Here is a 17,247-nt window from a genome sequence, read left to right on the forward strand (position 1 = left end):
AGCCAGATGCCAAGCCAGAGCCTATGATGGGAAAGGGGCAGGGTGCCATGATCCTCACCTCCCTGTCCTAGCTCATTTGAAGAAAGCGAACCTCACTCCCTAGGTCTCAGGAAGAATGCCCAGGGACAGACGTTCCTCCCGTCAGTATCCCATAAAGCAGAGCCTGGGGGCCACCAGCCTGACACAAAAGGCTTCCATAGTGGTTTCCATTTGTTCAATAAACATCTCACTGTTCTATTTCTTTCTTTTTTCTTCTTCTTTTCGAGATGGAGTCTCTGTTTATCACCCAGGCTGGAGTGCAGTGGTGCTATCTCGGCTCACTGCAACCTCTGCCTGCCAGGTTCAAGTGATTCTCCTGCCTCAGCCTTCTGAGTAGCTGGCATTACAGGCATGCACCACCACACCCGGCTAATTTTTGTATTTTTGTAGAGACAGGGTTTCACCATGTTGGCCAGGCTGATCTCAAACTCCTGACCTCAAGTGATCCACCCACCTCGGCCTCCCAAAGTGCTAGGATTACAGGCGTGAGCCACCGTGCCCGGCCTCAGTGTTCTATCTCTTAACTCAAAGAATTTTTACAGGGTTGTTCCCTTTATAGCTGTATGTTAAACTGTACATACCAGTTTTATGCACTTTTGTAATAATATTAGGTTTATTTCACAATACAATTTTCAGATGGGGCATGGTGGCTTGTGCCTGGGAGGCCAAGGTAAGAGTATCGCTTGATGCCAGGAGTTCAAGACCAGCCTAGGTAACCTAGCGAGACTCCCCCATCTCTACAAAAAATGGAGAAATTAGCCAGACATGATGGCACCTATGTACCTGTAGTCCCAGCTACTCAGGAGGCTGAGGTGGGAGGATCACTTGAGCTGAGGAGTTCAAGGTTACAGTGAGCCATGATCATACCACCACATTCCAACCTGGGCAACAGAGCAAGACCCTGTCTCCAAAAAAAAAACAAAAATGTTTTTGAAAGAGAAAGGTTGACAGACCTTATGAAGTGAAATTTGGCCCAGCATGGTGGCTCCTGTCCGTAATCCCAGCAATTTGGGAGGCCAAGGCAGGCAGATTGCCTAAGCTCGGGAGTTTGAGACCAGCCTGGGCAACATGGCAAAATCCCATCTCTACTAAAATTAATAAAAAATAGCCGAGTATGGTGGCGTTCACCTGTAGTCTCAGCTACTTGGGAGGCTGAGGTGGGAGAATAGCCTGAGCCCAGGGAAGTCAAGGCTGCAGTGAGCTGTGATTGCATGACTGCACTCCAGCCTGGGCAACAGAGTGAGACTCTGTCTCCAATAAAATAAAAATAAGTAAAAAATATAAAAAGAGGTGAAATTTGTCTTTTGTATTTTTTATCTTTTATATAGAATATATATTAGAATATATATACCACCATATTATATATATTAGAATATATATACCACCATATTATATATATTAGAATATATATCACCATATTATATGTATTAGAATATATATGCCACCATATTATATGTATTAGAATATATATGCCACCATATTATATGTATTAGAATATATATACCACCATATTATATGTATTAGAATATATATGCCACCATATTATATGTATTAGAATATATATAACACCATATTATATGTATTAGAATATATATACCACCATATTATATGTATACCACCATATTATATGTATTAGAATATATATACCACCATATTATATATATTAGAATATATATACCACCATATTATATGTATTAGAATATATATAACACCATGTTATATGTATTAGAATATATAATACCATATTATATATATTAGAATATATATAATACCATATTATATATAGTATATAGTATATTATGAGGTGACAAATTGTACACATGATCAGGAAAATTCTCTGCTTTGATTAGCTGGGTTTTTGTTTGTTTGTTTGAGACAGTCTTGCTCTGTCACCCAGGCTGGAGTGCAGTGGCACGATCTTGGCTCACTGCAACCTCTGCCTCTCAGGTTCAAGTGATTCTCCTGCCTCAGCCTCCCGAGTAGCTGGAATTACAGGCACACGCTACCACGCCCAGCTAATTTTTGTATTTTTAGTAGAGACAGGGTTTCGCCATGTTGACCAGGCTGGTTTTGAACTCCTGACCTCTGGTGATCCACCTGCCTCACCCTCCCAAAGTGCTGGGATTACAGGCATGAGTCACCACGCCTGGCCTGATTATTTGTTTATAGTAACTAAAGTATCAGCCAGTCTTAAAGAAAAAAGTGATAAAATATACATATTTACAAATAAAGAAATGTACTAGGCCAGGTGTGGTGGCTTAAGCCTGTGATCCCAGCACATTGGGAGGCCAAAGCAGGAGGATAGCTTGAGGTCAGGAGTTCAAGACCCCTGGCCAACACGGCAAAACCCCATCACTACTAAAAATACAAAAATTAGCTGGTGTGATGGCGCATGACTGTGATCCCAGCTACTCAGGTGGCTGAGGCACGAGAATTGCTTGAACACATGAGGCAGAGGTTGCAGTCAGCCAAGATCGCACCACTGCACTCCAGCCTGGGTGACAGAGCGAGACCATCTCAAAGAAAATAAAAGAGGTAGTGGTGATGGTTGCACAGCATTGCAAATATACCTAATGTCACTGAATTATACACTTAAATGGCTAAAATGGTAAATTTTGTTATATTTTACCACAAAGAAAATAAAACTAAAAGGAACTTAAATCTCAGATTTTATCATAATAAAGACAAAAAACAAGGTTAGGATGAAGGGGCTGATAGTGGTGCAAGACTGGGACAGGCTCCTGTGAGGTCCTTAGTCTTCACAAGATCCCTGTCTCTCTGGGGGCTGTTTGCCTCTTTCCTGACAGTCTCCCAGAATTCTTGTGGACTGGCTGGCTTCCAAGACCAAAATCAGCTTGTTTACCCTTGACCACACCCAGCCCAGAAAAGACACCTCCATTGGCCTCTGGAATCCCACCACTAGAGTGTCATTTCTTTAACTATGTACTGATTGCCAGCTCCTCCCCTTTCCCCACACCCCCACCATGTGCCTCTGTATATGGCTGTGTGTTTACAACTGCCTCCCAGAGGAGTGAACTGGCCTTGGCTCTATGGGACTCAATCAAGTTCCTGCACTCTCCCATGTGGATAAGAACCATGCTCACTCAAAGGAGGAGAAAAAAACTAGTAAAGTCTCATTTTTGTTTCTCAATCATTTATTTAGAAAATACTAGACCTTTTGGTAATGTAAAAACAAAAATACCACAATACTAAATTGTCAGGTGAGCAAAAAGAAGATAAAGCTGATACTTCTTAGGCTAGGTGTGGTGGCTCACACCTGTAATCCCAACACTTTGGGAGGCCAAGGCGGGAGGATCACCTGAGGTCAGGAGTTCAAGACCAGCCTGGTTAACATGGGTAAACCCCGTCTCTACTAAAAATACAATTAGCAGGCATAGTGGTGGGCACCTGTAATTCTAGGTACTCGGGAGGCTGAGGCAGGAGAATCACTTGAATCCGAGAAGCAGAGGTTGCAGTGAGCCAAGACTGCGCCAGTGCACTCCAGCCTGGGCAACAGAGTGAGACTCCTTCTCAAAAAAAAAAAATAAAGATATAAAGATGACACTTCTGAGGAGCGCCTCTGCCCGGCCGCCCCGTCTGGGAAGAAGTGAGGAGCGCCTCTGCCCGGCCGCCCCGTCTGGGAAGTGAGGAGCGCCTCTGCCCGGCCACCCATCGTCTGGGAAGTGAGGAGCGCCTCTGCCCGGCCACCCCATCGTCTGGGAAGTGAGGAGCGCCTCTGCCGGGCCGCCCCGTCTGGGAAGAAGTGAGGAGCGTCTCTGCCCGGCCACCCCGTCTGGGAAGAAGTGAGGAGCGTCTCTGCCCGGCCGCCCCGTCTGGGAAGTGAGGAGCGCCTCTGCCCGGCCGCCCCGTCTGGGATGTGGGGAGCGCCTCTGCCCGACCGCCCTGTCTGGGAGGTCTACCACGGAGGCCAGAAGCAATGTCGGGGCTGGACGTGGTGGCTCACGCCTGTAGTCCCAGCACTCTGGGAGGCCGAGGCGGGTTGATCACTTCGGGCTAGGAGTTCAAGACCAGCCTGGCCAACGTGGCGAAACATATGAAAAATACAACAGACAAACCAACCAACCAACCCAGTGACAACAAAACAGGTCTACCCTGGAGTCATACTCTAATTTTTTCTATTTTCCTCCCTTTCTGATCCTTTATCCCACTTTCTTTTTCTTCCTCTTCCTTCTCCTTCTTCTTTGTCAAATAGAGGATTGAGTTATTATCATTGATCCATATAAAGTCCCTCTCTCATTTATTTTCTTTAATTCCCACTCCCCATTTCTATTCCCCGTCTTCCCATATGCAACCTTCCTAATATGTTTGATACGCATCTTTTTGTTTGTATGTATTTTTAGAAAATGTTTATTGTTTCGTGTGCAAAAAAAATTAATAATAAAAAAACACTAAAAAAAAAAATAAAGATGACACTTCTAGATGTAGAGCCAAGGCTTAGAACAGGGGAATAATTACTGTGCAACCTCATCGATCCACCCCTAGGTATTTACCCAAAAGAAATGAAAGTATATATCCACACAAAAAGCTGTACACAAATGTTCATAGCAGCCTTTTAAAAAAAAATTTTTTTTTTGAGACAGAGTATCCTTCTGTCACCCAGGCTGGAGTGCAGTGGTACAATCTCAGCTCACCGAAGCCTCTGCCTCCTGTGTTCAAGCGATTCTCGGATAGCGGTCTTATTTGCAGTAGAAAAAACTGGAAGTAGCCCAAATGTCCATAAACAGGTGAATGGGGAAGCAAATTTTGGTAAATCCACACAATAGACTATTATTCATCAACCAAAAAGAATCAACTACTGATAAACATAACAATGTGAATGAATCTGAAAATAATCATGCTAAGTGAAAGAAGCCAGAGGGGAAAAAAGAGTACATATTGTATTATTTCATTTATATAAAGTCTACAGAATGCAAACTGACTTATGGTGACAGAAAGCAGAAAGCAAATTGGTAGTTGTCTGGGGACAGAGTAGAGAAAGACAGGAAGGATTACAAGGTACGAAGACTTTTTGAAGACAGGGTCTGGGTTTGTTGCCTAGGCTGGAGTCAGCGGCAAGATCATGGTTCAATGCAGCCTCGACCTCCCGGTCTCAAGTGATCCTTCCCACACCAGCCTCCTAAGTATCTGGGACTACAGGCGCATGCCACCCTACCCAGATAATTTTTTTGTAATGTTGGTAGAGACAGGGGTCTCCCTCTATTGCTCAGGCTTGTCTCAAACTCCTGGGCTCAAGCGATCTGCCCACCTCAGCCTCCCAAAGTGCTGGGATTACAGGTGTGAGCCACTGAGCCCAGCTGACACTTGCTGGGATAATGGATATGTTCATTATCTTTATTGTGCTAGTGGTTTCACAGGTGTATACATATCTCAGAACTCGTCAAATTTCACATTTTAAACAGGTGCGCTATATTGTTTTCTGGAAAGAGCAAGGTCAAGAAAGAAAAAGGAGAGCACAAAAACAAAGTCCTCTCTCATCTTCGATATTCTTGAGTGCAAGGTTGGAATACTCAGATGCCAAAAATCATTATCAGTACTCTCACACACACTAACCACTAAGTCACCTACATGGTTCCTTTCCTTTTTTTTTTTGAGATGGAGTCGTGTTCTGTCACCCAGGCTGGAGTGCAGTGGCACGATCTCGGCTCACAGCAACCTCCGCCTCCCGGGTTCAAGCAATTCTCCTGCCTCAGCCTCCCGAGTAGCTGGGATTACAGGCGCGTGCCACACCGCCCAGCTAATTTTTTGTATTTTTAGTAGAGATGGGGTTTCACTGTGTTAGCCAGGATGGTCTCGATCTCCTGACCTTGTGATCCACCTGCCTTGGCCTCCCAAAGTGCTGGGATTACAGGCGTGAGCCACTGTGCCCAGCCCATGGTTCCTTTCTTTACAATATCTCTTTGTATGTTTATTTCCATTCCCATAGCCACCACTCTGGTGTGATTTCCTTCTCCACTGTTTGGTTACAACCTAACTCTACCCTCAGTTTTCTCCCACTTCAATCCAACATGCTGGTGGCTGCCAGAATAATCTTAACAAATGACACCTCCAACTGCATGACTCCTGTTATTCAGAGCCATCATTGAAATATCTATGTAAGTCCACACATGCCTGAAAACAAAAGGTTATAAAAATCAAATGTTAGCAGTGGTTATTTCTGCAGAATAGGATTACGGATGATTTTTATTATTTTGTTTATCTGTTTTCTGTATTTTATAGGAGATTTTAAAATAAAAAAGCTTTATTGGTCTTGCTTGTTACAAAAGGAATGAACAGTCATTGTAAAATATTCAAATAACACTAACAATCTAGAAGTACAGTAAACTTGGAAAGTGAAGTTTATTTCCTCCTGGCTGCCAACATTGTGGTTTCCTCCCCAGCACCACCCCACCCCTTCTATCCAGAAAACAGCCAGGCAGTTTGGGTGGGATTATCCCTACCCACAGCTCCAGGAGTGGCTTCTGGAATTATCTAATCCTGAGGTTCTCAATCCTAACATCCAAACCCTGATATTGTAACAAACGTTTCATAACACTGTCTTTACCATCCTGACCTATCAATAGATCTTATGATATACCTTCCTGCACACATAATTTTAAGTTGGGAGTCAAGCTTGCTGATATTTTAGTTTTTTCTTTATTTTATATATGTGTATGTGTGTCTTTGTATGCCCATGCAGGCATGTGCATATCATACATCCTATTTTAGCTGTTGAGTACATACTACACTTAGAAAAAGTTACATAGGAAAACACCAGAGCTGAAGAAAGATGTCAACCATCATTTTAGAGAACCTTCTGAGTGCTGCATAGGTGAGTGCACACACTTTAAAAATCAATATAATGCTATAAGTATAAAGGATAAATAAGAAAATAATGCATTATAAAATGATATGTGTTTTTTTTTAACACTCTCCAAGAAATTTATTTTAGCATATGTCATATATAGATATAATAATTTTATATAATGAAAAACCATAACAGAACAGGGTGCCTTTACAAGGAAACAAAGGAAAGGCAATAAAGGATTTCTTCCATATAAAGATTCTGATATGCATTATTTGATTTTTGTTTACAAAATACAAAATTGTAATATTAGAAGCAAAGGGAAAACAGCAAAGAAAAAAAAACAATAAAACAGAAGGCCAAGGATAAGGAACTGTTCTATGCAGATGCACTGCATACATAGTATATATGTATGGGCTGAGTTATAATAAAAATACTTATTGTCAATTCTCACACAGATTTAGAAACAACAATTTCCAATCAAGCATGACTGGACCCAACATTTTCTCAGTCTTCAATTACATGACAAATTACAACTATGCAGCAGTCACTTCTGGTCAGCAGTATCATGATAAATGCTTGACAAGATATAATTTTTCTCCTTGTTCACTTGTAAAAATTGGTGCCTTTTTGTAATGTTCTACAAGTTCTTCCATGGTGCTGAATTTACGCTGCCCAATGCAGTAGACAGTCTCTTTTAGTTGGACTTTAAAATGCTTGTTTTTCCCTTGTGCTTTTAGTGATACTGAGAAATCATTTGGCGAAGATTCACTATCACGAATGAGGAAATCCCCTTCATGTCCTCTTTCATTTAATGCCATTTCTGCTTGATGCCTGGTGACTTTGCCATAATACCAAGGATTGCCAGCAAACTTTCCAGTGAGTGAAGGCCTAATGTAATCACACTGTGGAGGTGATGGTTCCAAACCTGAGGTTAATGGATTATTCTGCATAACGGTAACATAGTTTTTTGGTACTAGACCAACCATACCATTGATCTTCCTGCATTTCCACCACTCTGGGTCATTTTCAGGTTTTTCAATAACATCCATTACATCTCCTTTCTCGAAATTAAGTTCTTCATCATTAGATGAGCTGAATGGGTAAAGAGCCTGTACCACATGCAACACTTGCCCAGTATTTAGGTTATTGACGACTGCTGCTAATTTCTCTGACAGAGAACCCACATGGTCACCCAAAGGACTGTCACCTTCTTCAGTTACGTAGTTTGAAGGGAACCATCCAACTTGTCCATTGTAGCTACCACGCCACCACCCATCACTGCATTTCTCCATGACGATCACCTTTGTCCCCTTTATCAATGATAATTCATCCTCTCTCTCAGCCATGTAGTTAAATTTCACATAAGCGGGCATGTTGAGGTCATAGAGACGTTCCCCTGGGTCAACAAAACTATCATCAGCAGGAGATGCAGAATCTGGCACACTAGGTTTTCTTTTCACTTTTCCAATGCCTAACGTATCCTTTAGGTTTTTTACAATAGATGCTTTCCGAGCACTGTTTTTCCTTTCCACATAGTTAGAAGGCACAAAACCTGTTTTATTCATGGAATTTCGAACTCGCCACCAGGACTTAGAATCATCCAGAAGCCATAATCTCTCATTCTTCTTGATGTCCAACTCTTGTTCTTGTTGGGCCACATAATCAAATTTGGCTACTACCACCACTTCTTCTGCCATCTTTCAGCAGCTTCAGCACTTCCCGCTGCGGAGCCGGGCAGCTCCAGCTCACCTGAGGAGGGCTCCAGGACACCACCGCGGCCGCCGTGATGGCCGTAACGGCACGAGGCCTGCGCTCCGCCGCCGCCGCGTAGCTCTCGGGAATGATATGTGTTTCAATAAGTAAATGCTTGATGGCGGGCATGGTGGCTCACATCTGTAATCCCAGCACTTTGGGAGGCTGAGGCAGCACGATCAGTTGAGCCCAGCCTGGGCTATGGTAGTAAGACCTCGTCTCTACAAAAAAAAAAAGAAAAAAAGTAAATGATGGAGCACAAGTATAATAGAAGACATAATGAAGTAATTAGATACTTGCACCTAACAGAATCACCATTTATGTAACAATGTTTATTGAGTACCTACTATGTGTTGGGCCCTGTTTACTAGGGATACAGACAGAAATCCTTGCCTTAGGCTGGGCACAGTGGCTCACGCCTGTAATCTCAGCACTCCAAGAGGCCAAGGTGAGTGGATCGCTTGAGCTCAGGAGTTTGAGACCAGCCTGGGCAACATGGTGAGACTCTGTCCCTACTAAAAATACAAAAAAATAGCCAGGCATGGTGGTGCATCCATGGCCCTAGCTACTCGGGTGGCTGAGGTAGGAGGATTGCTTGAGCCTGGGGGGCAAAGGTTGCAATGAGCAAGATCACACCACTGCACTCCAGCTGCACCACAGAGTGAGACCATGTCAAAAAAAAAACAACAAAACAAAAAAAGAAAGGGGGGGGAGGGTTAGAGAGAGAAAGACAGAAAGAAAGAGAAAGAAAGAGAGGCAGAGAAGAGAGAGAGAAAGAAAAGAGAGAAAAAGAGGAAGAAGGAAGGAAGGAAATTAAGGAAGGAAAGAAAGAAAAAGAAATCCTTGCCTCATGGAGCAAACATTCTAGCAGGGCGGTGTGGTTATAGACCACAATCAACATAATACATAAGTAAGTTATATATTACATTAGAAGATGACAACTGTTATGATCTTTTTTTTTTTGAGATGGAGTCTTGCTCTGTCACCCAGGCTGGAGTACAATGTGCAATGGTGCTATCTTGGCTCACTGGAACCTCCACCTCCCAAGAGATTCTCCCCCCTCAGCCTCCTGTGTAGCTGGGATTACAGGTACATGCCACCACGCCCGGCTAATTTTTGTGTTTTTGTAGAGATGGGGTTTCACCATGTTGGCCAGGCTGGTCTTGAACTCCTGACCTCAGGTGATCCGCCCACCTCAGCCTCCCAAAGTGCTGGGATTACAGGCCTGAGCCACCGTGCCCGGCCCTGTTGTGACTTTTTAAAAGTAGAACAGGGTAAAAGGAAATAAGAGTTTAGAGCAGTAGGGAGGTGGGTAGTGACTTGCAGTTCAAAATAGAGTAGTCAAGGCAGGCCTCACTAGAAGGTACATTTGAGCAAAGATTTAAAGGAGGTGAGGGAATGAATCACACCGATTATCTAGGGGAAAAATATGCAGGCAGGTGGAATAGCTAATGTGAAGACCCTAAGGCAGAAGCTTGTCTAGCAAGCGTGTGGTCTGTAAGTGGACCAGGGAGGTGGATTAGAGCAGGTACTATAAATAAAAGCAGAAGTAGGAGATGGGTCAGAGAAGTAAAGAAGCCAGATCTTGAAGGGCCTCACGGGCCACTGTGAGGCTCGTACTCTGAGTAAACTGGTGAAACATGAGAAGGTTTTGAGCAGAGGAGTGACATGATCTGACCTACATTTTAAAAGGAAAAATCTGGCTGCTCTGTTGAAAACATTGTAGGGGGAGAAGAAGGGTGGAAGCAGGAAGACCAGTTGGGAGGTTGTTATAAGAATCCAAGCAAGAAATCAATGCAACAGCTTCAAATGCAGACTAATATTCACTAGTATATTTCGCAGACGTCATTGATTGTAGGATACATCCTGATTTCAGAGATGTTAAAATATGCAGTGTGAATTGCATTATGCAGTGTGAATTGCAATATGCAGGGCTAAATCAGTGACTCAAATACCACAAGTGTTGGTTGTGGAAGACATGATTTTCTGAAACAGTGAACAACTTTGGTAAACTTCCAAATGTGGCTAAGTACTATTTTCTGTCAATTTACCCATTAGCCTCATATCTGGATATTCCATTTATATTAAAACCATGCAAAAATAGTTTCTATTTATATATAAAATGGAATGAGAGGCTAGGTTCAAATTATTACACACAAGTTTTTAAAAGTCTACATTAATGTCGAGCAGGGCATTAAAAGTTGTACGGAATGTAGGAAAATTCTGTAATGTATTTACCCATACATTATCAGAAATCTAATGCTCCGGCCCACATCCTCTAAATGACCAATTATTGTGACAGCCAAAATTTCTCCCCAAGGCCAGGTGCAGTGCTCACGCCTACAATTCCAGCACTTTGGGAGGCCGAGGCGGGCGAATCACTTGAGGTCAGGAGTTCGAGACTAGCCTGGCCAACATGGTGAAACCCCGTCTCTACTAAAAATACAAAAATTAGCCAGGCACAGTGGTGCGTGCCTGTCATCCCAGCTACTCGGGGGACTGAGGCAGAGGTTGCATTGAGCCGAGATGGCGCTATTGCACTCCAGCATGGGTGACAAGAGTGAAACTCTGTCTCAAAAAAAAAAAAAAGGTTCTCCCCAAATTTCCAAAGAGAGCCCTAGAATGTGATGCCAGCAGAGTGCATGATCCAGAAACATACTATTATGGTCCAACGAGAGAGAAGCCTGAGTCCGCTGCATGATGGGTGAAGGGAGACACCCAGCACCTTAGTGACACCTGTAGCCTCGCCTCAATGTACTGCAACTCTCCCACCACCAGGGGGAGCTAGCCTTAGGATGAGGCTTTTAATATACCTTTTTATGCAATGTAATTTTCTTAAAAATTGTGATAAAAGACACATAAAATGTACCATCTCAACCATTTTTACATTGTACAGTATATGTTCACATTGTTATGTAACAAATATACCCAGAACTATTTTCTTTCTTTTTTTTTTTTTTTTTTGAGACTGAGTCTTGCTCTGTTGCCCAGGCTGGAGTGCAGTGGCACGATCTTGGCTCACTGCAACCTTCACCTCCCAGGTTCCAGCGATTCTCCTGTGCAGCCCCCCGAGTAGCTGGGACTACAGGCACCCGCCACCACCCCCAGCTAATTTTTGTATTTTTAGTAGCGATGGGGTTTCACCATGTTGCCTAGACTGGTCTCGAACTACTGACCTCAAGTGATCCTCCTGCCTCGGCCTCCCAAAGTGCTGTGATTACAGGCATAAGCCACCTCACTTGGCCCCAGAACTCTCTTCATCTTGCAAAACTGAAACTCTATACCCATTATACAATGTCCTGGCAGCCACCATTCTACTTTCTGTCTCTATGAGTTTGATTACCCTAGGTATCTCATCTAAGGGGAATCATAGAGTATTCATACTTTTATGTCTAACTTATTTCACTCAATATAATGTCTTTAAGAGGCTTTTACCACTAGGCATGGTGGCTCACTCCTGTAATCCCAGCAACTTTGGGAGGCCAAGGTGGATGGATCACCTGACGCGGGAGGTCGAGGCCAGCCTGACCAACATGGAGAAACCCCATCTCTACTAAAAATACAAAACTAGCTGAGCATGGTGGCACATGCCTGTAATCCCAGCTACTCAGCAGGCTGAAGCAGAATTGTTTGAACTCAGGAGGCGGAGGTTGTGGTGAGCCAAGATCGCACCATTGCACACCAGCCTGGGCAACAAGAGGGAAACTCCGTCTCAAAAAAAAAAAAAAAAAAAAGGGGGGGGCATTTATCTTGAAGGCAAAGGGCAAGATGGAAAAAAAGCTGAACCACACGTTGAACACCTATGTCAACCCATCACCAAAGCCCATTCTGCCTTTAGGCATTTGACTACTTGGCCAATATATTCCACTTATTATTTTAGTCCATTTAACTCTAATTTTCTATTGTTTGCAACTGAAAATACAAGTGATACCTTCTCCTTCTTTCCTCAAATAGCATTAACATTTTGGTATATAGTCTTTCAGACTCTTCAACCTGCAGAATCTTTAATATACAATATATGAAGATGTGTATTTAATTCTTACATAAGTGAAATATACACTGTTGAGCAATCTCATTTTTTTCTCTGAATCTTTCAAAAGTAAGAAATACAGATCTAGTTTAAACTCTTATATACCTCTGTTATATGGATGAACCAAAGTTTATTTAACCAACCTATTATTGATAAACATTTAGGATCTTCTCAATGTTTTGATACTATAAACATGTTGTAGTGAGCCTCCTTCTAAACATTTCCTTTGAATACATTTCTAGAAGAAATGCCTTCCTGATGGTGGTACCAATTTTTATTCCTAGTAATGCTTAAGAGTTCCTGATTATCTTTTTTTTTTTTTTTTTTTTTTGGAGGGGGGTGGAATGCAGTGGCTCGATCTTGGCTCACTGTAACCTCCACCTCCTGGGTTCAAACAACTCTCCTGTCTCAGCCTTCTGAGTAACTGGGATTACAGGTACGTGTCATCACGCCCAGCTAATTTTTGTATTGTTAGTAGAGACAAGGTTTCACCATGTTGGCCAGGCTGGTCTCTAACTCCTGACCTCCAGTGAGCCACCTGCCTTGGCCTCCCAAAGTGCTAGGATTATAGGTGTGAGCCACGGCACCCGCCCACTGATTCTCTATATTCTTTAAAATATGGAATATTATCCTGTCCATCAATTTCACCTTTGCTAACATATAAAAATTATATATTTTATTATAATTAGCAGTATTCTTTTGCAAGTGAAGTTGAGAAGTTTTAAATGTTTAATGGCCATTTCCTTTGTGTGTGTGTGAATTGCCTGTTCAATCCTTTGTTTGTCTACCAGCATATTTATTGTTTGCCTATTGAGTCATAAAAGCTCTTTATAGAATTAAAGATATTAAATCCTAGTCAATCATACATGTTGCAAATATTTTCTTCAGTTCATTCTTTGTATTTTAACTTTTTTTTTTTTTTTTAGAGATAGAGTTTCGCTTTTGTTGCCCAGGCTGGAGTGCAATGGCGCGATCTCGGCTCACCACAACCTCGGCCTCCCGGGTTCAAGCAATTCTCCTGCCTCAGCTTCCCGAGTAGCTGGGATTACAGGCATGCGCCACCATGCCCTGCTAATTTTGTATTTTTAGTAGAGACCAGGTTTCTCCATGTTGGTTAGGCTGGCCTTAGACTCCCTACCTGAGGTGATTCACCTGCCTTGGCCTCCCAAAGTGCTGGGATTGCAGGCGTGAGCTACCGTGCCTGGCTGTATTTTAACTTTTTAAATGGAATCTTTTCCATATATAAGTTTTATTTATTTTAGCATTAGTTTTTCTTATATGAATATCCAATTGCCCCAACATCATTTATTGAATAATCCATCACATTGTTTTGTGTTTTGTTTTGTTTTGTTTTGTTTTTGAGACGGAGTCTCCCTCCGTCACCCAGGCTGGAGTGCAGCAGTGCAATCTCAGCTCACTGCAGCCTCTGCTGCCCGAGTTCAAGCTATTCTCCTGCCTCAGCCTCCTGAGTAGCTGGGATTACAAGTGTGCACCACCACATCCAGCTGATTTTTGTAATTTTAGTAGAGACAGGGTTTCACCAGGTTGGCCAGGATGGTCTTGAATTCCTGATATCAGGTGATCCGCCCGCCTTGGCCTCTCAAAGTGCTGGGATTACAGGCATGAGCCACCATGCCTGGCCCATCCCATTGTTTTGAAATGCCATTTTTATATCTTCATTTCCCACTCTAAGACTCCATAGTACATGGATTAGCTTTTGGACTTTCCGTTTTGTTCTATTAATTTTTTTCTTTTTCTTTTTTTTTTTTTTTGAGACAGAGTCTCGCTCTGTCACCCAGGCTGGAGTGCAGTGGCGCGATCTCGGCTCACTGCAAGCTCTGCCTCCCGGGTTCACGCCATTCTCCTGCCTCAGCCTCTCCGAGTAGCTGGGACTACAGGCGCCCGCCACCACGCCCGGCTAATTTTTTGTATTTTTAGTAGAGACGGGGTCTCACCGTGGTCTCGATCTCCTGACCTCATGATCCGCCCGCCTCGGCCTCCCAAAGTGCTGAGATTACAAGCGTGAGCCACCACGCCCGGCCTATTAATTTTTTTCTACCCACATGCCAGCGCTTCTCATAATTCTTTTCTTTCTTTCAAATTTTTCTAGGCTTATCTCACATCTGTGTTTTCAGATGAACTTTAGAAACAATTTGACAAATTTTAAAATATCTATTGGGATTTTGTTTTGAATTCCATTGCAATCTTAGATTAATATGTGAAGAAGTGATTTATTTTTGAGTTGATTTATATATTGAGTTTTCCCTTCCATAAATATATATGTCTATTATTCAAGTTTTATTTTATTTATTTTAGCAGAATTTTTGTTTTTTCTGTAAAGGTCTTATACATTTTAGATTAAGTTTTATCAGAGGTATTTCACAGCTGTTGCTATTACTGTGAATCAAGTATTTTTCTAAGTGGCATGTGGAGAGGTGGTGTGTGTGTGTGTGTGTGTGTGTGTGTGTGTGTCTGTTTATAAACATATTGCTGTGGTTTGAATGTGTGTTTCCAAAATTCATGTGGAAACTTAATCCCCATTGTGGTGGAATGGAAAGGTGAAGCTTTTGTGGAGGTGATTAAGTCATAAAGGCTCCTCATGAATGGATTAATGTCCTTATAAAAGAGGCTTCAGAGAGAGTTTGCTCCTTTTCTGCCCTCTCATCTTCCACCATGTGAGGATATAGCATTTGTCCCCTCTGGAGGACACAGCAACAAGGCGCCGTCTTAAAAGGAGAGAGAGCAACCCTCACCAGACATCAAACCTGCCCCTTGATCTTGAACTTTCCAGCCTTCAGAACTGTGAGACAGAAATTTCTAATATTTATAAATTACCCAGTTCGCAATATTTTGTTATAGCAGCACAAAAAGACTAAGACATACACACACATGTGTATAGTATATATCCACTTAGCCACTCCACTGAACTAATATTATTTTCTTTCTTGATATTTTCTCAGTAGATCAAATAGCCTCCAAATAATGATGTTTTTAACTCTCTTTCAAAAGTTATTTTTATTGTCCTATTGCATTAGCTAGGCCTTCCAGAAAAACATTTTTTAAAATTTAAAAATAGAACTAGTGCTGACATCTTGACATCTTTGTCCTGTTTCCTTCTTTTTTTTTTTTTTTTTTTCTTGAGACAGTGTCTCCTCTGTCAGCCAGGCTGGGGTGCAATGGCACGATTTCCACTCACTGCAACCTCCACATCCTGGGCTCAAACAATCCTCCTGCCTCAGCCTCCCAAGCAGCTGGGACTACAGGTGTGTACCACCACACCTGGCTAATTTTTAAATTTTTTGTAGAGATGGGGTCTCCCTGTGTTGCCTAAGCTGGTCTCGAACTCCTGGCCTCAACTGATCTGCCCGCCTCGGCCTCCTAAAGTGCTGGGATTACAGGCGTGAGCCACCATGCCCAACCTCCTTCCTTTTGTTAATAACAGTTTTATTGAGATACAATTCACTTACTAAAAAATCCTCCCACCTTAGCCTCCTGAGTAGCTGGGATTAAAGGCATATGCCAACACACCTGGCATGACAATTCAGTGTTTTTTAGAAAGCTGAGATGGATCCTAAAGTCACTAGCAGCTGGAGGCTGTTAACCAGCTACATTCCTTGTAGCTGAATGGCAAGTTTTCCTTTTTTCTTAATAGAGTCAAGGCAGGCTGGGTGAGGTGGCTCACACCTGTAATCCCAACATTTTGGGAGGCTGAGATGGGCAGATGGCTCGAATCTAAGAGTTCGAGACCAGCCTGGGCAACATGCTGAAACCCCATCTCTACAAAGCATACAAAAATGAGCCAGGTGTGATGCCACACTTGTAGTCCCAGCTACTTGGGAGGATGATGTGGGAGGATTGCTTGAGCCCGGGAGGTCAAGGCTGCAGTGACCCAAGATTGCACCACTGCACTCCAGCCTGGGTGACTCAGGAAGACCCTGTCTCAAAGAAAAAAAAAAATAGAGTCAGGGAGTCTCCCTATGTTGCCCAGGCTGGTCTGGAACTCCTGGCCTCAAGCAGTCCTCCTGCCTCAGCACCCCTATATTGCCATATTTGTATTGTAATTTTTTTTTTTTAGACAGAGTCTTGCTCTGTTGCCTAGGCTAGAGTGCAGTGGCATGATCTCGGCTCACTGCAAACTCCACCTCCCGGGTTCAAGCAATTCTCCTACCTCAGCCTCCCGAGTAGCTGGGATTACAGGTGCCCACCACCACGCCTGGCTAATTTTTGTATTTTTGGTAGAGTTGGGGTTTCGCCATGTCGGCCAGGCTGGTCTCAAACTCCTGACCTCAGGTGATCCACCCGCTTCAGCCTCCCAAAGTGCTGGGATTACAGGCGTGAGCCACCGTGCTCGGCCTGTATTATAAATTTTTACATGCATGCTCTCACACAAAGTTTAGGATATCCTCCTTTCTTAGATAATTCTTTGTATCCCCCAAAGTGCCTAGAATGATTTCTTGCCCATGGTAGAACCTCATTAAATATGTGTAAAACAAATTAGTAAGTACCTGCCCATTGATTTCAGGACCTTTAGATAATTTGGGGTAGGAAAGTATACAATGCAGTCTTTACAATACAGCCCACAAATGGCAAATGTTTAACAACTGGCTTTTGGGAGTACTGA

The 17,247-nt window shown here is 42.8% G+C and overlaps 1 protein-coding gene and 1 long non-coding RNA gene across 2 annotated transcripts in view; both read right to left on the reverse strand.

The window, feature by feature from the left end:
- Window positions 1–6,960: 6,960 nt before the first annotated feature.
- On the reverse strand, window positions 6,961–8,688 carry LOC116481999 (cytoplasmic protein NCK1). The gene is made up of 2 exons (XM_032175111.1): window positions 8,594–8,688; window positions 6,961–8,559 (listed from the first exon to the last, which is right to left on the reverse strand). Exon 2 carries the CDS (start codon window positions 8,539–8,541, stop codon window positions 7,408–7,410), a length of 1,134 nt encoding a protein of 377 aa, XP_032031002.1. The 5' UTR covers window positions 8,542–8,559; window positions 8,594–8,688; the 3' UTR covers window positions 6,961–7,407.
- A 31-nt stretch (window positions 8,689–8,719) lies between these two features.
- The window catches only part of LOC131381231 (uncharacterized), a 70,624-nt gene continuing 62,096 nt past the window's right edge, over window positions 8,720–17,247 (reverse strand). The window contains exon 3 of the long non-coding RNA XR_009209839.1: window positions 8,720–8,817. This is a non-coding gene — a long non-coding RNA (uncharacterized LOC131381231). The remainder of the gene's footprint in view (window positions 8,818–17,247) is intronic.

This window comes from Hylobates moloch, unplaced genomic scaffold, assembly GCF_009828535.3.
Source record: "Hylobates moloch isolate HMO894 unplaced genomic scaffold, HMol_V3 SCAFFOLD_14, whole genome shotgun sequence".
Lineage (NCBI taxonomy): Eukaryota > Metazoa > Chordata > Mammalia > Primates > Hylobatidae > Hylobates > Hylobates moloch.

Bases quoted from the DNA above. Each gene is read 5' to 3' on its own strand.
- LOC116481999 (XM_032175111.1), bottom strand. From the start codon at position 8,541: ATGGCAGAAGAAGTGGTGGTAGTAGCCAAATTTGATTATGTGGCCCAA.